Here is a 25,215-nt window from a genome sequence, read left to right on the forward strand (position 1 = left end):
TATTTATTAGATATAATCCAGTCTGTCTCTTTCCGTACAGTTTCTACCCTCTACAGCTCTCTCTAGAGCCATGGGTATCACCCTGACCCTTCTTCTTATCAATTATTTTTCCATCCTCTTCTCCTCATGGATTTAGCGCAATATCTACCCATTTCTTTTGTTATTAGTCAACCTGATTTTTTACACCCAACGATGTGCTCCTAATTTGCTTTCTTTTGAAATGTTTCTGCTATTTAATACCCATGTTCGATACCCATGGGCATGAACTTTCTTTGCCGGCCGCGGTGGTCTCCCGGTTCTAGGCGCGCAGTCCGGAACCGTGCGACTGCTACGGTCGCAGGTTCGAATCTTGCCTCGGGCATGGATGTGTGTGATGTCCTTAGGTTAGTTAGGTTTAAGTAGTTCTAAGTTCTAGGGGACTAATGACCACAGCAGTTGAGTCCCGTAGTGCTCAGAGCCATTTGAACCATTTTGAACTTTCTTTTCGCCTGCACTGTACTGATTTTTCTGCCCCCCATGTGGTATCTTGCTTCCAAGATAGCAGACTTCTCCCTCCTCGACTACTTCGTGCTTCCCAATCCTTTTGAGTTTACTGATAACTGCTTTTCTGCTACTCCTCATTATATTCGTCTTTATTCGGGTTAGTATCAACTCATTTAACACGTGCCCAATTCTTCTTCCCTTTCATTGTGGATGTCATAATGGATTCTATCACTGGCTGATCCTACGTTATAAACAAGTAATTAACCACCAAATGTGCTGGCCCGACGAGAGGGATTGTTGGGAGACTATGAACAGTGCTCCATTCCTGTAGCCTGGACTGCTACAAAGAGCCCAGTAGCTTTCTTTAAATTCCAAATTTCAAATAAGTTCTTGTGCGAGTAGTGCTCCTGGAAGAACAGATATTACGGAAAATTAGTGTGAAGCCTGGAAAGAACGAAAGTGATTCTGTAGGAACTAAACCACGGAGAATGAGTGGTGGATAGCTCAGTCGCTAAGAGAATTTCCCGAGAAATCAAGGCTCTGTGTTCGATTACTGGTTTGGCATACCGTTTTCCACTACCAGATAGTCCTGTAACCAAAGCAGGCAGTCACAGGCGAAGAAAGCCGTCCTCAGTAAAACAGCTCGACTGATGTTAGATATTGACACTGAAGTGACGATGAATTTCCTCGAAGCGTGCTTCTTAAATACAACATCGTGTGTAAGGGCAAAGTGGACTTTGAGAATTCAGGATATGAAGAAGCTAGACACGATTTAAAAGTAATGCTACTGAGGACTGTTAAAAATGTAGTCTACAATCAACTAAGAAACAAAGACGGAAACCTTACCAGAACGAGAGAGAGGTTTGTGTATCGTCTGCCGTGGAGTCCCGGAAAGTCACCATAGTAGGTGGAGAAGAAGAATGGAACATGCAGAACAAATTGTACTGGGTGTATAGTGTCGTAGCTATGTAGACATGAAAAGATTAACAGAAGATAGGAAAGGATGGTGGGTAGCAACAAATCAGTCGAAATGCTGATGGCTTAAAAAACCAGTTACTAAATTGTCACCAAAATGTTTTAGTCTTTCCCGTAAAGAAAAGGCCCTTATTCAGTTACGAGAAGAAATGTGAAGTCTATCGTGAACACGGATCATGAAGAAATTTATGACACGGATCATGAAGAAATTTATGACGCCATAACATGCAGTTTGACCGTTAAATCTATTCACCGGCGTATTAAACATATACGATAACGTTGACGCGCTACGATATCCAAATGAAATCGAGCGGACCCCATATTCAAATACTGGTTACTAAACATAAACTGCTGCGTTTTGTATTATACACTACTGCCCACTAAAATTGCTACAACACAAAGATGACGTTCTACAGAGGCGAAATTTAACCGATGGGAAGAAGATGCTGTGATATGCAAATGCTTAGCTTTTCAGAACATTCACACAAGGTTGGCGCCAGTGGCGACACCTACAACGTGCTGACATGAGGAAAGTTTCCAACCGATTTCTCATACACAAACAGCAGTTGACCGACGTTGCCTGGTGAAACATTGTTGTGATGCCTCGTGTAAAGAGGAGAAATGCGTACCATCACGTTTCCGACTTTGATAAAGGTCGGGTGGTAGCCTATCGCAGTTGCTGTTTATCGTATCGCGACATTGCTGCTCGCGTTGGTCGAGATTAAATGACTGTTACCAGAATATGAAATCGGTATGTTCAGGAGGGTAATACGAAACGCAGTGCTGGATCCCAATGGCCTCGTATCACCAGCATAAATGACCTGGTGGATGACATCGGAAGTTCACTGAGGCTTTTTGCAGATGATGCTGTGGTGTATCGAGAGGTTGCAACAATGGAAAATTGTACTGAAATGCAGGAGGATCTGCAGCGAATTGACGCATGGTGCACGGAATGGCAATTGAATCTCAATGTAGCGAAGTGTAATGTGATGCGAATACATAGAAAGATAGGTCCCTTATGATTTAGCTACAAAATAGCAGGTCAGCAACTGGAAGCAGTTAATTCCATAAATTATCTGGGAGTACGCATTAGGAGTGATTTAAAATGGAATGATCATATAAAGTTGATCGTCGGTAAAGCAGATGCCAGACTGAGATTCATTGGAAGAATCCTAAGGAAATGCAATCCGACAACAAAGGGTAGGTTACAGTACGCTTGTTCGCCCAATGCTTGAATACTGCTCAGCAGTGTGGGATCCGCACCAGGTAGGGTTGATAGAAGATAGAGAAGATCCAACGGAGAGCAGCGCGCTTCGTTACAGGATCATTTAGTAATTGCGAAAGCGTTACGGAGATGATAGATAAACTCCAGTGGAAGACTCTGCAGGAGAGACGCTCAGTAGCTCGGTACGGGCTTTTGGTGAAGTTTCGAGAACATACCTTCACCGAAGAGTCAAGCAGTATATTGCTCCCTCGTACGTATATCTCGCGAAGAGACCATGAGGATAAAATCAGAGAGATTAGAGCCCACAAAGAAGCATACCGACAATCCTTCTTTCCACGTACAATACGAGACTGGAATAGAAGGGAGAACCGATAGAGGTACTCAGGGTACCCTCCGCCACACACCGTCAGGTGGCTTGCGGAGTACGGATGTAGATGTAGATGTAGAGTCGAGATGACAGGCATCTTATCCACATGGCTGTAACGGATCGTGCAGCCACGTCTCGATCACTGAGTTAACAGGTGGGGACGTTTGCAAGACAATAACCATCTGCACGAACAGTTCGACAACGTTTGCAGCAGCATGGACTATAAGCTCGGAGGCTTTGGCTGCGGTTACCCTCGACGCTGCATCACACACAGGAGCACCTGCGATGCTGTACTCAACGACGAACCTGGGTGCACGAATGGCAAAACATCATTTTTTCGGATGAATCCAGGTTCTGTTTACATCATCATGATGGTCGCATCTGTGTTTGGCGACATCGCGATGAACGCACATTGGAAGCGTGTATTTGTCATCGCCATACTGGCGTATCACCCGGCATGATGGTATGGGGTGACATTGGTTACACGTCTCGGTCAACTCTTGTTCGCATTGATGGCACTTTGAACAGTGAACGTTACATTTCAGATGTGTTACGACCCGTGGTTCTACCCTTCATTCGATACCTGCGAAACCCTACATTTCAACAGGACAATGTACGACCTCATGTTGCAGGTCCTGTACGGGCCTTTCTGGATACAGAAAATGTTCGACTGCTGCCCTGGCCAGCACATTCTCCAGATCTCTCATGAACTGTAAAAGTCACTACCCTTGATGAACTGTGGTATCGTGTTGGAGCTGCATGGGCAGCTGTACCTGTACACGGCATCCAAGCTCTCTTTGACTCAATGCCCACGCGTATCAGTGCCGTTATTATGGCCAGAGGTGGTTGTTTTGGGTACTGATTTCTCAGGATCTATGCACCCAAACTGCGTGAAAATGCGTATCACATGTCAGTTCTATTGTAATATGTGTGTCCAATGAATACCCGTTTGTCATCTGCGTTTCTTCTTGATGTAGCAGTTATAATGGCCAGTAGTGTAACTTCCAGATTATGAAATTATGCTGTTTATAGGTACCGACTCATTAAACGTGTATAAAAGACGCGCACTTTCTGATAGCACTGCGTAGATGTGTCTACTTTGATACGATATCTCATAATGAAATAACTGGAAGTGGTACGTAGCTGGTTAAAATTGCTATTATACCTTAAGTTACATGACAGACGCTGAGAATACAAGCTTCACCAGACTCAACTAAATAGCTACGCGCTCCATATATCATTTCAAAATTATTTTCGTAAAAACGATAGAAAACGAGGCAGTTTAAATTATACCTCTACTTGATTAATTTTAACAACAAGGAATATATGTTTTCCAGTCTTGCTCATGCCGATATACTTAACACTTTTTTTTTAGAGATGCAACAGACTTTAAATAAAAATCCTTTTGTAAAGTAGAAGAATTTTTTCTGAGGAAATGATTTTTATTTGGATTTAAACCCTGCTCTACTCCTTTGCTTTGTTACTGGGCAAATGATTAAATAAATGTTTTACGTATCTTGAACTCCTTTCTGAGGATCTGAAAGTTTTAATAATAGGTAACAAAAGTTATTTTTTCCTTTTACATTGCTGACATTGATAAAACTATTCTTCTCAAATTCTGATAAAGTTAGGATAACTACTTTTACTAGCGAAAATGTGTATATATTCGAAGATGCAGTTAAAATGCACAACCCCTTGAACAGATACCAACAAATTAATCTAGAATAAACGTCAATTATTATTCACTTGCCCTCTTTTCTACAGTTAATACTCACTTTTTAAATGGTGACTTACCTTTGAAAATTATTCCATAAATCAGATTTGAATATAAATACGGAAACTGTGTTAGGGGATTTACTCACTTGTTTCCAAGTTTTACAAAATGCATAACACTATACTGTCTGTGATTGTTTTATTAAGTCTGCAACCAGTTTCGGTTCTAAACCATCATCAATGACAGCTGTACAACAGACAAAAGTGGACAATGTGACAATTCCAAACGAAATAAGAAAAATAGGTAAAACTGTTAAATCGATCGAAATATTCACAAACATTATCACAAATGTATCACATGTCATATGTGCTTTGACATAAGTTACCACTGGAGCCTAAAATTCCCGATAAAAAAATTGTAACAAGATTAAAATATGATGGCACATTGACAAAAGGACAACATGTGATGTACAGCAATACAAGTCAAAGAACTTCAAAGTCAACGATGAGATCTTGACAAAACAAACGAAGTTGTCATTAAACACTTTTGTTGTAATCAAATTACAAAACTGAAGTTCTACATTTGATTGACGGTACATAAAAAATCAGTAAAATAAAGAATAAACTAACAGAATAACAGGACCGATGACTGTAAGAATATACAATATTTTACAATCCAATCAAAAATGTAAGCATGTAAAATACAAGCTACATGGCAGTCCAAGAAATTAAACTCAGTCGAGCCATATCTGACTTAAGTTCACATTAAAAAAGTTAATACGAAGGAAATACAATTTAGGAGCCTAGAAAAATAGAAAGGAATTCAAAATATGTAGATGTAACACATCGAAAATTTTTATATGTTTGCCACAATTTAGCCATTTTTTTAAAATGAAGAAACATGGTATACATCTAAACTGCTCTGTAAGTTACTATACTGGTTATCTGTAATGGAATGTTATTTTTTTCTTTCAGTAGTAATCACGTTTGCGACCATTAACACTTCCACAATGGTATCCGAGATTTTTTTTGTGAATTGCTAATAAATATAAATCAGTTGAAGTAGCTGCGTATTTCCATTTTCTAAATCTAAATTTGTGTGTTTGGTATAGCACATGGAACCAGTTGCCACTGCCCACAAACGATGATGGCACATATGTCCTATTTGATCTATCTTGGCAAGACAGTAAGGATGTAAGAACCAGTGACCAGTAACCAGTGCCCACATCCATAACTATATCTACATCAACATCTATGACAATGTAGACATGCATATCTGAAAGAGAATCTACTTACACAACCAAGTCATCGTCTTATGGATACCAATCACTGCTTATATATGTGTCTAAGAACATCCACACATCCTCACCTAATTGAAAATCGCCATACAAACCCAGATCCACATTCCTGTACATACCTACATCTACATTCAGATCTGTACCTAAGGATTTTTTGGTATCGACATCCTAACCACCAAAGGTTGCATACATGTCCTACATCCATATCCACATTAATATTCACATTAAAGTATAGATGCACATATGTACCTGCATTGCTGTCAATATTCCAGAGTATGATCCCACATTCATGGTATATGTCATGACCATGACTACATCTATATCTATGTCCACACCCATGTATATATCCACATCAGGATGTATAGCTATCCACACACACAGTTTGCATCTAAGTGTATGTCCATATCGACCTTGTGCATCTACATTCAGATCCTCGTCTGTATCTATATCTACATTCATGTTTGTGTTCACATCCATATAGATTTTCATGTCTTGAGTGAGTATGGGCTTACATGCAGCTCTCTGGAGTGTTGTTCATTGGACATATACTTGGAGCCTCACAATGTGTTTCAGAGATCAGTGACAAGCTGATGGCGGCGCACTTGCTTATGACCTTCGCGCTCGGCTTCGAGATGACTTCGACCACCATGAGCTTCTGTCTACACGAGTTGGCAATGAACCCGGACGTGCAGATCAAGGCGCGAGTCGAGGTGGATGCAGTACTCAGCCGACATGGCGGAGAAATGACGTACGAAGCCTTGCAGGAGATGCGTTACCTTGACATGGTGGTAGCAGGTAGGGGCTCAGCACGTATGGTGTTTTTCCATAGGCAGTATATTAACCTTAACGTTATTGCTAGCCATAGGTCAACAACGATCACGCTCTGAAGAATTCACTTTCTTCTTCGTGTTTATAAATCATGAAATTTTTATGGTTTTCGATTAATACACCGGTACTTTAGCAGCTCATGCACAAGCTTCCCTTACATCATTGAGGCTACGTTTACTGGAGAAGCAGAGTTTGCCTGTCTTGGATCTGATCTAATTCACAAAGGATTCACGAGGGATGTCGTCCTAGTCCTCCAGGCTCTCAAGGGTCACCACAGTAGCCTGTGGCCGATTGAGGATTCTCCAGGAACCCCATGCCACTACCTTCTCGGTATTATCGTGCAATGATGCATCTTCATCTACACATAGACGAATATTTTGCAAGCTGCTGTACACTGAATGGAAGAGGGTACATCGTACCAGTATTACTAACTTCATGTCCTCTTCCATTCGGTTACTGGGTGAGGAAAGAGCGACTGTCCTCACACATCCGTCGCAACCTAATCTCTGTTACCTTTCTCTCGTGAGTCATACGTAGGTTTATGGTAGCGTAATGGTCGCATCGTCACCTTCCTATAGGGATTCACTATATTTAAACACTAGGTTAACTGGCAACCACATTCATCCAATTTGAGTTCCCCGTGCATATCATATATAATTTCGTATCACCTAAACTGAACTGTTACGATCTTAGTACCGCATCTCTAAATTCGTTCGATGTGTGTTGTCAGGCGAACTCTAAATACTGGAGACATTTTCTAGAACCGGTAACAGTAGCATCTTCTGTTGAACTACCATTGCAATAATAGCTGTAAGTGTTCGATTAGCCTTCCATAGTAATGCTTCCTAAAGTAATACTGAAGCTCTTACAGGATGGTCAAAATGTTCACCACTAATCTTTTAATCAGATACGTTCTGAACTTTCTGCGAGTTCTTATGACGATCTTTTCCTGTGAACAAGTGCATCAATAGCGAACAATCTTATACTACTCCTGGCCATTGTTATGAATCGTCAGACTTAATACTGTGGTTGTGTCCTTCAACTAAAATACTCATGTAACTCTTTACTCTACTCCAACCCTCTCCGCTGAGCTTCTTCATTACGAGACAACTACTGCAACCTACATTCATCTAAATCTGCTTACTGTATTCTTCCCTACGTTTCATCTGCAATTTTATCCCCTACCCCTCTCCCACACACACACATACACACACACACACACATACGCACACACACACACACACACACACACACACACACACACACACACTTTTTACCAAACTGATTACTCCATCATGCCTCAGTGTGTGTCCTATCACCCGACACACTTTTTCTACCAAAATGTGCCCTAAATTCTTTTTTTCCCCAGTTCAATGTAGTATGCAGTACCTCCTCATTATATACTATCCGCCTCCCCCCCCCCCCCCCAACGCAATATAATCTTCTGGATTCTTCTGTAACATCACTTTCCAAAATCCTCTGTTTGGTTCTTGTATGAACTGTTTACGTCGACGTTTCACTTCCGTACTGGGCTACATTCCAGGCAAATATCTTCCAAAAACACTTACATTTATCTACTACTGTATAGAGGGAAGTCTTTGTTTGACGTTGTTACCAAAAATCTTGAAAAATTGATGACCGATTTACATCAAATTTTTATACGTTGCTCTAACAAACTGTCTAACGGGCATAGGTTATATATTTCTTTAATCGACCCACTACAGGTTTTCTGTTACAACCGACGGCATATATAATTTATGTAAACAGCAATATGTTTTTTTCTGTTTTATTCCTACATTCGGTTTCAACAGAAAACGAAAGTTGCGTTTATGGCTTACTGGCTTCTGATTAGAATACTACTATGGAATCTGAATCGTCAGAAACTTTGTAGTCCTACCCGATCACAGATTAAAGGTAAGCGAAATATTTTCTTTACAGTTACTATCCTGACAGACCCAGTCCTTCTAAAGGTCTCTCTCACACCCTGTACAACAATGATCCCAATCGATTTCCCGATTCATTTTTAGAGATTTCACTGCCCAATTAATGTTTTCTTTGCAACACCTATTGACAAGCTTCAAAGTCCAAGAGAAGTGGAGGTGGACAGAGAAGAGGCACGAAAATTACATAGAGGTTGGGGGGGGGGGGTAAGGAAGAAATGGACAGAGAGGGAGGAGAGGAGGAGATGGACAGAGAAATGGCAAGGAGAAGAATGGCAGAAATAGGAGGGACAAGGTGATGGGCAGAAAAATGGGAGGAGGAGGAGGATATGGATAAATAGAGGGGAAAAAATGGTTCAAATGGCTCTGAGCACTATGGGACTTAACTTCCGAGGTCATCAATCCCCTAGAACTTAGAACTACTTAAACCTAACTAACCAAAGGACATCACACACAGCCATGTCCGAGGCAGGATTCGAACCTGCGACCATAGCGGTCGTGCGGTTCCAGACTGTAGCGACTAGAACCGCTCGTCCATCACGGCCGGCAATAGAGGGGGAAGAATAGTGGAGGTAGACAGAAAGGTACATACAAGTCACATAATAATTTAGCTACTGAGAAGTGTTACTGGGTGCACTAGTATTATATATTTGCAAATTCTTCTTTGTCAGAACTGCTTTTCTTGCTGTACCAGTTCAAATTTTACATTTTCTCTAATTCCGCCGCCATCAGTTATTTTTCTGCAAAAATAGTAAATCTCATCTACTACTTTTGGTGTCTCATTTCCTATCCTAATTCCTTTATCACCGCCTGATCAGTTCTACTGTAATCCGTTGTTACATTTGTAGTTGTTCATTATATAATATCTTTTCAAGCCACTCTCCATTATATTCAGCTGTTTATCTAAGTCCTTTGCTGTCTCCTACTGAAACACAGCGTCATCGCAAAGTTAAAGTTTTAATTTGTTCTCCCTGAACTTTAAGCCCATGAATGCCCAATGTAAGGAATGAATAACACTGGGGATGGGCTACAAATCTGTCTCACTCCTTTCCCAACCACTGCTTCACTTTCATGCGCTCCAGTACTGCTAACTGCCATCTGGTTTTTGTGGGAATTTTATGTAACCTTTCGCTCCCTGTATTTTACAGTTTTAATTTCAAAATTTCAAAGAGTGTGTTCCAGTCAACATTGTAAAAGGCTGCCTCTGAGTCGACTAATGCTATACTAAGTTTGTCTTTTCGAAAATGCCTTTCCTTAATCTATCTTCTATGATATGATAATCCTCACAAGTCAAGATCGGTAAGAAAGCATTTAATTGAATGACTGGTTTCGACAGAGCTATGCTGTCATCATTGGGTCTTAGGTTTTAACATTTCTACAACATAGTGTCCATCAGTGTTGTGGGTCGCTTCCAGACCTGTGACTGGCTTGAGGACTTCCTAGCAAATAGAATATAAGGTAAAGGCGGGACAGACGCCGCACATTTTTTCAAAATTAATTTTTATCAAAATATAAACACTTGAATCGCAATAAAATTAGGCAAGATTGATGGTTTGAACATAGAATTTTATTATAGACACCATCGCATTACAAAAAAACTTTATAACATAGGAACATTCTTATGATGTACAAAGGCTTGCAAATTCCAGTTAATTAGTAAGTGGCGAGCAAGACGACACAGAAGGGAGGGACAGATGGCACAGGCAAAATACATTGAAAATGAGAGTTGTTTTTCTAGTTTATTTTTAAGTCGTCCACACAAACCACACATGTTCTCATAGAGAGTGCATGTTTCATGAAGCCACCTACACCATCCTACACATTTAATCCAGTCAGAGGTAGACGTTGTCTCTTGATAAAGTTCAAGGCACCCCCGTGTGGGGAAATATCATCATCACCTTCTTCTGAAACTGAGTCTTCAAACACACGCTTCTTTGCCGGTTTTTTCCCTCTGCTTTTGGCTGCTACATTTTTGTGGGCAAGACCTTTTCCTTTCTTGTTTCTTTCGGTGATTTTCTTTATTTTGGTTTCTATAAAAACGTCGGATGTTATATTTGTTGCTGATTGCTTTCTTTTGGATTGATTTCCCTGTGGTAGTATAGTAACAGGTGAAATCTTTTGCAGCAATTTTGATGGAGTCTCTCTGTGAGGTGTCACTGAATTGTCATTTAAAATGGCTCTCAGCACTATGGGACTTAGTTAGCTACTGAGGGCATCAGTCCCCTAGAACGTAGAACTCCTTAAACCTAATTAACCTAAGGACATCACACACATCCATGGCCGAAGCAGGATTCGATCCTGTGACTGTAGCGGTCACGCGGTTCCAGACTGTAGCGCCTAGAACCGTTCGGCTACCCTGGTCGGCAGTTGTCATTGACACAGCAGCCGCTTTGATCAGTTGGTCGATGAGTAGGCAAATTTGTGCAAGGTAGGAGGGTGTTCTCTTAACACATTTGTTTCAGACCTTGATGTCGTTGGCTCATCTGGAGTCACATCATTGGAGACATCCGCAATAGTTGGGAGTTCAGTATTATGAATGTCTGAAACGAAGGCGTGGTTTGGAATTACTGCTCTGTGAGGCAGGATAATTCCAGAAGCTCTAAAACCGGATACACCAATCAGGACAGTGGCAGCGCAAGTCCATGCTTTGAAGAGCAACATTCCATATTGCTGCCTTGTAATTCTTCCATCTTTGCTTGCATTACCTACAGTCCATGAACGACAGGTCTCTTTAGAGTAGGATTTCAGCGGCTTGAAAAGTGATCGGTCTAGTAACTGTAAAAATTGTTGTGTGGCTAGGCAAACAAATTATCAATACTTCATTTTCAAAAGCTATATTCAAAAGGGTGACTTAAATTAGATGAGAGGTATGACCATCTAACAGAAGCAGAGTAGGGCCAGGCGCCTTTCTAGGAAGGAAATGGTTTTTGAACCAGTCCATGAAAATATTACTGTTGACATAAGCAGATTCTCTCCTCATAACAACAACAGATCCTGGAGTGATGTTGTCTTCAGCTTCTTGTTTTTTATTCACTCCTCTGTAAATGCAGTAAGTTGTATGAAATTTCCCTCGCTATTACATCATGCAATAGCTGTTATTGTCTCCCCTGTTTCAGCAGAAGTAATAACATGGACATCTCTGCTGCCTTTTGCCGCAACGCCCTTCCCATTCTCACCAGTTACGTCTACATTGTAGTTATACCTGGTTTATCCAACAGCCCATTTTCGGTCAACGTTTGTGTTAACAGATCAAAAGAAGAATTAACTGCGTCGTTGTTCATTCCAGTAGCTCTGGCTACCGAAAACCCTTGAGCTTTTCTGATGCTTAAGCCCTCATTGCGTTCTAAAAATGAGAGAAACCAATCTTTCCCTACAAATTACTTTCCCTTGTTGAATTTGTTGTTTAGTCCCATCTGATCACCTAAATTGAAAGCTATTTACTTGACGTCTGACGGTTTGGGAGCAAAGCCACATCATTGCAATTTCTTTATATGGACAACTAATTTCCTTTCTGCATCCTCACCAAGTATGATGATGGTCCACACCATGCTTTCCAGAAAATGTGCGTAGCAAGCCTTCTTCATAATGTTCGTTCTGGTATATTTTCCATTCGAGCAGCTTTCCTTTCAGCATAACCTTCCTCTTCGACTAGTTTCACGGCCTCTAATAGATTTTCTGCAGTCCATTTTCCCCTGTCTCTTGTCTTAATGCTTTTTCTCGGCATTTTTCTGTAAAAAAAAAAACGTATAGACTCATGTTAGCATTGCAAGCATTGCAGCATCTGTCCAACAGTACTGGTGCGTCATCCATCCGTTTTCGTAGGGACAGATACCGCACCCCCATTTTCACCAAAGGTGTTCGGAAGAAGCCATTATTCGACCGACATAACCTACAATGTTTCTACGTCACAATCTAAACACAAGTTATGAGCTACTAGGCGTGTATCTACTAGTACGTAATATTAAAAAGGAATCGTGAAAAATTTCCTTGATTTATCTTGGCCTCGAAATGCTATTTTCTTAATTTTCACCTCTAATTTCCGCTCCTGATTTACCAAAACTTGGGAGTAAACTGACCTCACCAGCGGTTACAACAACAATGAGCGTCGCGCTCACAACAATGTCTGCTGATGAATTTCTTGGAAGTGCGGCGTCTGTCTTCCCGCGCCATCTCTCCTGCTTTTACCTTAATAAATATCTTACGAAATGATAATTACTTTTTCCATAACACATTAGATAGTTACAACTTTTGTTAAGTCTTTTAATTGCGTATTTAAATCAGTGTCATTTATGAAATTATATTATTTTAATAAATAAATAGAAAAAGTTTACTTTTAAATGACAACAAATAGGAAACTTCAAGAAGATATGCATAAATAGAATGAAAACACCTTCCAATTTCTACATTAAATAATGAAATATAATGGGGTGCCTAGTTAACTGGTAACCTTTACAGGGTAACTCAAATAAAATTACCCCCATTAAATACAGTATAAGATTAATTATATCAAAACTAGACATAATTGTCTTATTTGGGCGTTCCACGATCGTTCATGAAATAAAATATTGCGTTTCAGTCTTCGATCGCTATTCTTTATTTTCAATCAGTTACCGGTTTCGGGCTAGCTGCTCACCTTTAGATCTGTTAGACAAAGTTAAAAAAGTTATTAATAAGAGAATTACAGTCAGTGATAGAAATATCTTAGTTTACAAACAGAAATTTAGGAACGTATTAAATGCCAACATACCATATGTTGTAGCTACAGAGTAACTTGTCCGTATAGAACACACGGTTCACTGTCATAAGTAAAGTAAATTTCAATCTATTAAAACATTATATCGCAGTTTTTAAGAGTAACCTTATTGGTAACAGTCAAATTGCCCTCTACCTATAACAATTGTGCATCTGTTATTATTTCACCATATATATTACTGGGGAATATTCTTTTTAATAAATCAGTTTTTAAGGTAATAACATATGAATAATCTTTTTGAGTGGACCATGAAACGATAAAATTTACATTAATTTAAAATTTCTTTATAAAGAAACTTAACATATAATTAAAATCTAGATATTCTTCCGAAAACGTCCGTTTCCTCTTCTTTGTTTTGATTGGTGGTGGAGTCGATTTCCCTACATTCTGACGTCATTAGGTTGTCTCCATACCCGCACACGTCCATCTACTAAATAGAACTTGAAACAAGACTCTTCTGATCAAACAACTTATTTCCAGTCATAAAACGTTCCATGTCGGTGTTGACGGACCCAGGCGAGGCGTACAGCTTCGTGTCGTGCAGTCATCAAGCGTACACGAGTGGGCCTTGAATGGTTCGCACGCTGACACTTGTTGATGGCTCAGTACTGAAATCTGCAGCAATTTACGGAACTGTTGCACTTCTTTCACGTTGAACGATGCTCTTCAGTCATCATTGGTCCCGTTGTTGCAGGATATTTTTTCGGCCGCAGCGATGTCGGAGATTTGATGTTTTACCGGATCCCTGATATTCACAGTACACTCGTGACATTGCCGTATGGGAAAGTCACCACTTCATCGCTACCTCGGAGGTGCTGTGTCCCATCGCTCGTGCGCCGGTATAAAACCATTCAACACTCACTTAAGTCTTGCTATCTGCCATTGTAGCAGCAGTAACCGCTCTACCAACGGCGCCAGATACTTGTATTCTTACCGACTGCAGCGCCGTGTTAAGCCTGTTCACATTTCTCTGTATTTGAATATGCATGCCTACACCAGTTTCTTTGGCGCTTCAGTGAACAAGAGATTTCGACTCTTTAAAGAACGAAGAAGTTATGGGCTGTATGATAAATGTTCTACATTCGGCACGTTGGGTGGGTACCTAAGGGTATCTAGGAAGTTGGCAGTGAGCGCTCACTTATAGAGAGGTGCAGAGGAACATGGACAGTGTGATGTTTCTTAACCTGTTATCCTGTTGGGGAGAGGACAACGCGTTCTAGTACTCTGTGCAAACGCCTCCATGAATCTCTGTTGGCAGAAACTCTGCGCCTGTACCCGCCGATGGCCTACCTGATGCGGCAGTGTACTGAGCCGTACCAGGTGCCGGGCAGCGATCTGCGCCTGCGCGTAGGGGACGTGGTGTACGTGCCGCTGCTGTCGCTGCATCGGGACCCGGCTCTCTTCCCTGAACCGCTGCGCTTCAACCCCGAGCGCTTCAGCGGCGGCCACGCCCACCCAGCCTACCTGCCATTTGGTGACGGACCACGAACCTGTCTCGGTGAGTATGCGCAACTAACGTGAGCCAGACCCCGAGTCCCACCAATTCCAACGATAGTTCTCGAGCAAGTCGGAGGCCATTCGTAAACGGATTCGATATAGCTGCCCTTAATTACTCCATCGTGACAATTCATTGAAAATTACTTAATTACTTAAAGTTAGGTTTCTACTTTGGTCTAGGCATAATATTATGAAATACAGTGATTGGACAGAAATATGAAACTGCCTCGACAATTGTGTGCTTGAACATAAATGCAGATACTATCCAAGGTTGCAAGTTGCGCTGTTGAAATGAGTCATTAACAACAACTACGCAATATCGTCAAGACGTTTCAAGTGTCAGCCGTTTTCAGAACTGTTTTCTGTAGGATGTCAAATTAAACACATTCAGTCGTCAAGTTTCCAAATTTGTTTTACTTGGCTAGCAGTTTCGGCGATTTGCTATGCAATCTTTAAGACCCTGACATACGTGAAGGAAGATTCTACCTCCATTCTGATTAAAACAGGTCCAGTAGTATTATTATAAGTAGATTTCTGCTTGCTGTAGCGATCATCCCAACCACCAAGGTTGAAGTGACCGCTATGAGAAGCAGAAATCTAATATTACCAGTATTACTGGCCTCTATTTTGATCAGAACCTACGTGGAATCTTCCAGCACTTAAGTCAGGGTCTTGAAGATGGCGTAGTAAAGCGTCGAAACTGATAGCCAAATGAAAGCGGTTCAAAGGGCGGCTGAAAGGTGTTTGGTTTGACATCCTATATCGAACAGCCGAGTCCCGCAACCATCTCTGAGAAGAGGGACAATCAGTGTTCTGTGTAGTTTTTGGTGCATTACACCTGAGCTAAGTGAATTCGTACGTGGGCAAATTTTTGGGGTTCGTATGTTGTATACTTCCGTAAACATCTGTTCTACGTTTCAAGAGGCACAGTATTGAAGATTTATACCGTATACAGGGAAAGCAGAAAAACATCATACGAAATGATGAAAGAGTGCTTTGAATGATCGTGGCAGAGGCTTTTGACGAGAAATAAGGAGCTTACAGTTGCAAAAGTATCTGCAAAATTCAACATCCCACTCCCACTCTTTCAGCAGCGAAACAATACGAAGTTATCTCCACAAATCATTCGACTGTGGAACCATGGATGGAAGTCATTTGGTCGGACGAGTCTTGTTTCACGCTGTTCCCCACTTCTGGCCAATTTACGCCCCAAGAGTGATACACGTCGGGTGTTTGGTGTTGATTTGGGAAGCTATATTGTAGTATTCCATGTGTCCATGGGTGTTCTGCAAGGTCGCATTACCGCCATCCCAAAGTTTCTCCCCAAAACACCATGCTGTCCTCCTAGAACAAAGGACTGTGTTCAAACAGCACACATCGTCCAAGACTGGTTTGGCGAGAACGAGGATAAATTGTAGCGTCGCTCTTGGCCACCGTAATCATTAAATCTCAATATTAATGATCCCTAGTGGCCTGCTTTAGAGAGAGAACTACATGATCACTTTCCACCTCCATCAGTTTTTCCTGAATTTTCCACTATTTTGCAAGAAGTATAGTTAGTGATTTTACTGAAAACTGGACTGGAAGCTGTTTGGAATGCCAATAGCTTTCCTACACTAATTCACGCTAGGTAATGTGCTGTGCTTTGGATGTTTCCTTTTATGTCCACTGCCTGTATTGTTATAAAAACGTATACTTGATTTCACTTTCATATTCTGTTTTAAATCATTAACTTAGCTATATATTTAAGTAGCAGTGTGCACTAGGAACATTATCTATAAGCAGTTTGTTAGTGGTTGTGTCCTTGAGAAGAATCACTTAAGTCAAATAAAAGCATATGCCATTATCTGATTCAACGAAGACCAATTCACAAAATTAAAATATTCAACCAAACAAAACAAAGGAACTTTGGTATGCCTTTTCAGATTCTTATATAAATTGCTGGCCATTTTCCCCATTGTTTCGGCCACTCGTTCGACACATACGCGTTTTTTGGTCACGTTCCCTCCACTTAACCCTCTCTGTCCACATTTTCCAGCCCATATTTCCGTGCACCTGATCCTGCCAGCACGTTTTGTCCATTAGCTCCTCCCGCAGCTCTTTCTCCATCTCCTCAGCCTCCTCTCTCTGACCATATCATCCTCTCTGCTCTGTCTGTTCATATCCTCTTCCTCCTCTCTCTGTCCATAACCTCCACTCCCTCTCTCTATTTCACCTTAACACTTCCCTCTACATCTCCCACTTGCCTTCAGCATCTCCCCCTACTCCTTCCTCTCCCCATCGATATACTCTTCCCAATGCCCTCTAGTTTTCCATCTTCTCCTCCCCCTTCTTTCTCTGTTAAACTACTCTTGCCGCACTGTCTGTATCTCGTCTTGCCCCATTTAACTATACCTCATCCATTCCTCATCCTATCGATGTCTACCTTTCCCCATCTACCTGTAGATCTCCTCCTCCCTCTCCCCATTCATCTCATTCTCCTCTTCTCTCTGCCCCCCCCCCCCCCCCTGCATCATCTCTGTGCTCCTTCCCTCGTCCTTTCCTCCCTCTGTTCATCCACTCCCACCACCCAATCTCTGTCCATTTTTCCACTCCTCTATACACCTCAAACTACACCAACGTATGTAGCCCTTGTGAAAAGGTCGATAAATACAAAGCAGGTCGATAAGTCAGGATGATGCTACTCCAACATAGCATACATGTCATGCGGGGTAGAGTAGACAGCAGGGACTGGGAAAACCTTTCTTCCCTCTGACATGTAGGATGCCCTGCAAAGCGCTTTAATGAGGCAGCCACACAACATGCTTGTCATTTAGGCAGCATCTATGGCTGAATCTGAAACAAACCTGTACTGTGTCCTGTAGCCCCGCTCCTATTGGAGGTAGAATGTTACAAACATTACAGTACTGTTACTCATAAAGTTCGTTGTTTGTGTGCAAGATTATGTTGAAATCGATACAGGAGTCTGGGAGGAGATCCCCAACATACATATTAACATCCTTTTGTCTGCTTTGTGTATATCGTAGATAAAACATATACAAACAATCCAGCAATTTATAATTGATAAAGAAAGCATTAAGTCCTGCAAGAATGGATAGTATTCAGCGAAATAAACATTTTTATCATGATCATTGATTTAACCTGATAATTTGAAGCATTTTTCATCAGACAACAGATTGTCTACTCACTCTGTCTTGTATTTTCACATGTAAGTTATCTCTGGAGTATCCCAAACTGTAGACCAGTGGTAGTCTACCAAAATAGAGGGAGTCTTCTCCTTTGCGAATCTGTTCCCCATGACTACAGTATTATGAGGAATAATGCACCATGTCAATAACGGCACTGCGACTTTCAGAGAATAAGTCAAGGTGAACATAAAGGAAAGGGATTCTCAGAGACATGTTATATCCCAGCTTTTCATAAAATTATGACAATTCACACACGAACTTCTTAATTTTTTTATCCTTCATTTACTAAGAAAAATAAACAAACACATTTAAAACTTTCATAGGTAGCCTCATCACCTTATGACATTTCATCAAAATGCTTGTCTATCTGTGAGCTAACAATGGTACCGTCTTTGACTTTTAACTACTTTAGTCTTGAGAACTCTTCTCGTTAGTGTTTTCCTTATTTTTGGTAGGAGTAGCTTTAATAATATCCAATTGAATTTTTAACCTATAACTTAAATCCACATCTGAATCATCTATTTCCTTCTCCAGCCAGTAATTAAACAAATACAGAAAACGTATGTTTTCGAGCTCCAGTACATATCCCGCGGTGGCCGAGCGGTTCTAGGCGCTTCAGTTCGGAACGGCGCGACTGCTACAGTAGCAGGTTCGAATGCTGCCTCGGGCATAGATATGTATGATTTCCTTAGGTTAGATTGATTTAAGTAGTTATAAGTTCTAGGGGACTGATGACCTCAGATGTTAAGTCCCATACTGCTCAGAGGTATTGTTGAACCGGTATATATCTAATTTTTTTCCCGTGTAAACTACCCCTTTTATTCCTTTAACAATTACTTCTATCCTTTCTGGTCGTTCTTCTAGACGAGATCATTCGGGAACTTTAATTTTTCCTCTCATTTCCTGCATGACACTGTTGTTATAACACTCCCTTCTGCTGCACATTCCTGCCGTATTTTGGTATACAACTTTAATTTTACAACTTTTGCAAACGCATTGGCATTAAAGTTTGTTATTGCGTTGATTTTAAGCTATGAAAACGTATGTTCTGTTGATAAATGTATGACATCGACTCCACCACATACACATAATGTATCCGTCCTTTTTAAGCAGCTCTAAGGGGAGATGGAATTCGTTAAATATGTTTTTCGTGTGTCCTTTAACATAGTAAACATGCTCCCGTCCTTCGTTTTCGGCCAGTATTCCAACACATGGCAACTTACCACTGCTCTTTATAGTAAATGCTATTATCTTAATTCCCCAGTCGTAGCTAGATTTCTGTATATACTGTGTTTAAAGCCATACGTAAACTTGACTTTCACATCCACTATAGCCTCTTCCTTTTCAATCGCAGCTTATATTTTTCCTTTATAGCAGTTGTCTTCTCTATGTAATCTATTTTTTTTTTTACTTCGATGTCTTCAATTTACAGTTTCCTTTTCCGTGCACATAACTCATTAACAGTACTTAAAAGCGTAATTTTTTTAACGGGAAATGGTTTAAGTCTGTGTGATATATATACTTCTTTTCGTAGGACTTGTGGAATAACGTTGCTCGTTTCTACCAGTCCCAATTCCGGAATATCTATATCGGACGGTATTGAGGAGAACAGTGCTGCAGACTGAGAAAAATAAGTTTCGTCTGCTTTAACATAACACTTCTGTATAAAATTTATATTGTCTTTGTTCGAGTAAGAGTTAAGAATCTCCAAATAGTTTATAGGTACATAATTAAATCTGTATGCCGACAAAACATAGCTGATAATCTTATTTCTGTCTGGAGTATCTGAATGACGAACTTGTAAACCTGTCAGTATTTGGGTATGCTTATAATCGCAGTACACAAACTGCAGAACGTTATTAAACACAACACTTATTCTGTACGCTATCCGTTAATTGACGGCACATTGAAGCAAGAGGCACAGAGTTAAGTGGTGCACATTCCAAAACTGTTTATTTCTCTCTAATTCACGTAAACACACGTGCACAGTGTCGAATATACGATCCATTCTTTAATTGTATATTGTAACCACGCTGTTTAGCCAAGGAAGACATAAAAGTTTCTCCTAGTCACATGTCTGGACACATTATAAAATCTATCATGTGGTTACCAATATCTTGTGAACTGGCATATAAATTGGAGCTTAACCATGTTAGACAGTCTATAGCAACTGTCTTATCGTTGTCCACAATCACATTGTTGCTGCCCTGGTGATCTCCTTCCATGCAGAAGTCCTCTGTTGATATTAAGTAGTCGCACATCTCCATTTTGTTAAAAAGTCCGGCGAAGATTCTTCAGACATGAAACTTCCTGGCAGATTAAAACTGTGTGCTGGACCGAGACTCGAACTCCGGACCTTTGCGTTTCGTGGGCAACTGCTCTACTAAGTGAGCTACCCAAGCACAACTCGCGCCCCGTCCTCACAGCTTTACTTCTGCCAGTACCTCGTCTCCTACCTTCCAAACTTAACAGAAACTCTCCTGCGAACCTTGCAGAAGTAGCACTCCTGAAAGAAAGGATATTGCGGAGACATGGCTTAGCCACAGCCTGGGGCTGTTTCCAGAATGAGATTTTCACTCGGCAGCGGAGTGTGCGCTGATACAAAACTTCCTGGCAGATTAAAACTGTGTGCCGGACCGAGGCTCAAACTCGGGACCTTTGCCTTTCGCGGGCAAGTGCTCTACCAACTGACCGCACACTCCGCTGCAGAGTGAAAATCTCATTCTGGAAACATCCCCTAGGTTGTGGCTAAGCCATGTCTCCGCAATATCCTTTCTTTCAGGAATGCTAGTTCTGCAAGGTTCGCAGGAGAGCTTCTGTTAAATTTGGAAGGTAGGAGACGAGGTATTCGCAGAAGTAAAGCTGTGAGGACGGTGCATGAGTCGTGATTGGGTAGCTCAGTTGGTAGAGCACTTTCCCACGAAAGGCAAAGGTCCCAGGTTAGAGTCTCGATTCGGCACACAGTTTTAATCTGCCAGGAAGTTTCATATCAGCTCACACTCCGCTGCAGAGTGAAAATCTCACTCTTCAGTCATATTGTGAATGTAACACATTTATGCTGAAGACTCATGCTTGTTTACTGCAAACCACCGTAACACTTGTATGGTGCTGTCCTGCAGGTCAGAAGTTTGGCCTGGTGGAGGTGAAGGCCTGTCTGGTGGCGCTGCTGTCGCGCTTCGAGTTCCGCCGCTGCTCGCGCTCTCTGGACAGCCCAGTGCCGCTGGAACCTCGCAAGATCATCCTGGCCGCTGCCAGCGGCCTCTACGTGCGGGTCACCCCCAGGGCCTGGCTGCCTGTCAGCTAGCCCCCTGAAGACGCGCTGTGCGCCGAAACTTCACAGCGGGAGCTCTAACGGGCTCGTCTACTCTTAAGGCAGCAGCCTGAAGTCATCCCAGGGATGGGCAGTGGACTGTACGTGCGGATCCCTCTCTTACCTAGTTACCAGATTATGAGCGGCGTTGTAAAAACGTCGCAACTGGGAGCTCCACCACTGTCGCACTAGGAGTAAGAGACCCACCACGTTAGCGCCGCACATTTAATCATGTGAGGATGCCCAGGGTATTATGCTGCGCTACAGTAGGAACTCCAGTTGTGTACTACAGTCTCCAAACAGCACGTTTCCACTGCAGGTGTGCAGACAGGCAGAACTTACCGGTTACTTCCAGGGCCTGACTGCCTGTGGTCTAATCTGAAGACGTGCTACATTACAGAAACGTCACCCTGGAAGCTGCAACCGAATCCTTCTTCTCCATGCTCAGTGACATTTGAGTCGTTTATCGTCATCTTAGCTCTCGACAGCAGGCTGCATGAGAGGCGTCGTTTCGAGGCTGTAGCTACCTCTGCTTGAAACATAGCATCACCGAAATGTCACTGCTGGAGTTCCTACATCAGACACTTTTCTCGAGATCTATGATATCAAGGGTATCTTCCTTTGGGTAGCGACATGAACGTGCAGGTCACTTCCGAAGCCGTGCTACTTCTTGTCTCAAGATGTGCACTAATGCACGAACGTCACAAGGGGTAATGTATCACGCTTGCATATTCGACAGTCCCTTACCGAGTGACGTAAGAGAAGAAGACAGTATGTTTGAGTCACTTCCCAGGAATTTTTGCTTCAAATCTAACCACTTGAGGTCAATGAGATGTGTTGAAATATCACACTTCTAGCTTCTATACACTCACGCAGTTCCTTTCAATATGCGAAAAATAATTCCGGTGGCAACAAGTAGGCTGTACATTCAGGTCCTTCACAGGGCCTGCCGTCCTTTAATTTTACCATGAAAACGCACAGCACTGCAGGGAGGTCCCATTGGCAGCTCCAACATAGTCGCACGCTTTTTCTTTAGTACTGTGCCCCTGGTGATTGACATAATCATTTGACGGCAGCCAGCAAACATCCATTTCGTGTCTGTCCGGGGACTGGGTGTTTTTCTTGTGCTCGTCATTTCATCGTCATCATCATTATCATTATCATCATCATTATTTGTGATAGTGGCTACAATGGTCTAAGGGCGCCGATGACGGAGCAGTTGAGCGCCGCACAAATCAAACATCATCATCATCACCCAGTTTGTCGCTATCTTATGCACAGTTATCTGAAGATATACGGTGTTGCAGAAGCGTCACAGTCTGGACTTCCATCATAGTAGTACATAATTTTGAGGATAATTGTCATAGCGGCCAGCAGGCAGCACATACGAGCCATTACGAGGGTTGTGTATGTCACATTTACTCACCTGAAGATGAGATGTACGATGAGACGTCGCCGTGGGAGATAGGGCAGTCTGCTGGCTACACTGGTCCGCTAGATCAGAGCAGTAGTGTAACCTTCCAGTATAAAACTCATGAAAACTGATAAATTTTTACGTAAGCCGCTCTACGCCATGGACCTGCGAAAACAATCTGAATAAACTGAAAAATTCTTACCTCCTAATGGTGTCGCCGGATAACGCCGTCTATATATCTGCTCGTAAATGGCACAGCTTAGTGCAAGGCTGGCCTATCTACTAATACTGGACAACATTTGACTGAAATCTGAATTATTAGAAAAGCTGACTTTGCTAATTGACATAGCTGCACAGCTGGTCGTCTGATTACAGAACACATCACTGATCTGAGAAAATTTTTGAAATATTGAAATTTAAATAAATGACTGGATCGGGACTGGTAATGACTTAAGGCAAAATTATTCCCTCCATATCTGTAGTCTGGTAAACATTAAATTCTGAAAATCCTTTACAGTATTGATGAAGATCTACAACCCATTATATGAAAAATTCAATATTACAAATCTGGGTCAGCTGGTGCTAACGAATCACAGAAAAGGTTGAAACAAAGTCATATTAACGTATCAGACAAGTGACTTAAGTACGGGTATGGCAATAAAAATAATAAAATTTACCTTACAACACATGGCTATGAACTGCGCTGTACCAGCGATAGACCACAATTCCACTGTAGCAGCGAACGACTGCAGCAACTGCCGAGAGCCCCCTGACCTGCGACTCTATTGCAGCAAAGATATTTTCTCTCGCAGGCAGCGAGTGAGCAATACGTCGAAATTACAATTGCTCCAGAAGGGTGCTGGACCCCTTACAGTATCATCATGGTAATACGGCACTGCATTGCAGAAACTTCTAAATGGAACCTCCGGGACAGGCGCGTGCTGTTCCAGAACCTTCATTCCACCAGAGTTACTCAAGAATGCCGCCTCTCTGTGGCATGCACGTCGTCCCTCCTTGGGGCACGCTACGTCTCACCTAGTCGCCTGATTTCGTGCTGTGTCACAGAAACATCACTGCTGCAGCACAATTTCAAGGACCATACCAGTAGCGCGATCCATTAGAGGTTCGACATTTCATCGTGGCGGAAGCCACAGGCATGCAACTAGTCATTTGAAGATGCGTAGCGGTGCAGAAACGCCATAGTAAAACCTATAGCACAGATTCCTAGTCTTCCGGCAGCGCCACACCACTGATTCTGACAGCAGCTGAAAGCAGTATGAGGCTACGATTCATGTAGTGACCTGAAGACTTGCAGCGAACCAGAAAAGTCGCAGTGCGAGTTCCAGCAAAATTATGCTCTTCTGGCGGTACCACCCGGCTGGAAGCGCTTCGTCACGTCCCTAGCAATAGCCGGCAGGCACTGGCTTTGTGCAACACCCAGAGCAGTGCAGTCACCAAACCACGCAGCTGAATATACTTGGTGTTGCACAGACGTCGCAATGGAGTTCATCATCTGCTCTCCTAAGGGAGACACCTGAGAGGCGAATACAGTTCATCGAGTAGGGTATTATATACGTCGCTTAGCTCAGTGATTTTTGTAATTAGAACAGCACTTAAAGAACTGAGGAATGTGACTTGCCTCATGAACTAAGGCGCTTAGTAACCACGAACACATGGAAAAGTCAGAATTAAGAAGATGCACGTTTTTTATGCACTACCTTAGAACGTCTTTGCTTGGTATCAACTGAAGATTTATTTCTGCCACTTTTTCTTAGTTCTGAGACCTGTCTGTTTCGGACAGCGTTAATTTGAATGAAGAATGTGATATATTAGTTTGTTTTCTACAAATCTGTCAGCAGTGCTTGTGTAAGAATTAGAAATAAGGAATAAAATAAAAGATTTTCTATTACGAGGCTACAATTATTTTAATTCTCTCGAGCAACCACCTGTGTGCGTATGCAGAAAGTGAATAGTATACAGAGAGTACAACCGAACAAAATACCGTATCTGCGTAATGACAAAGCTTGAGATGCAAATGTAGAACATGCTAATGAGGGAGTCGATTTTCTCTATTACATGCAAACTGTCACTTTATTCCTAGGGGAAAATGAAAAGTTGTCAGCCCATGAGTGTCAGAAAACGAAGAATACGCTTATTATATGATATCCTTGGGAGGAGACGAGATACAGACAGAATTGAAGCTGTGGGGACGGCCCTTGGGTCG

The 25,215-nt window shown here is 41.8% G+C and overlaps 1 protein-coding gene across 1 annotated transcript in view; it reads left to right on the top strand.

Annotated features, from left to right (window-relative positions):
* LOC126335045 (probable cytochrome P450 6a13) overlaps window positions 1-24,900 on the top strand; it is a 66,767-nt gene extending 41,867 nt beyond the window's left edge. The window contains exons 4-6 of the mRNA XM_049997915.1: window positions 6,635-6,856; window positions 14,841-15,080; window positions 21,387-24,900. Coding sequence (XP_049853872.1) covers window positions 6,635-6,856; window positions 14,841-15,080; window positions 21,387-21,571 — 647 coding nt within the window. The 3' untranslated portion in view covers window positions 21,572-24,900. The remainder of the gene's footprint in view (window positions 1-6,634; window positions 6,857-14,840; window positions 15,081-21,386) is intronic.
* The last annotated feature ends 315 nt before the right edge of the window (window positions 24,901-25,215 follow it).

The sequence above is a fragment of the Schistocerca gregaria genome, chromosome 2 (genome assembly GCF_023897955.1).
Source record: "Schistocerca gregaria isolate iqSchGreg1 chromosome 2, iqSchGreg1.2, whole genome shotgun sequence".
Lineage (NCBI taxonomy): Eukaryota > Metazoa > Arthropoda > Insecta > Orthoptera > Acrididae > Schistocerca > Schistocerca gregaria.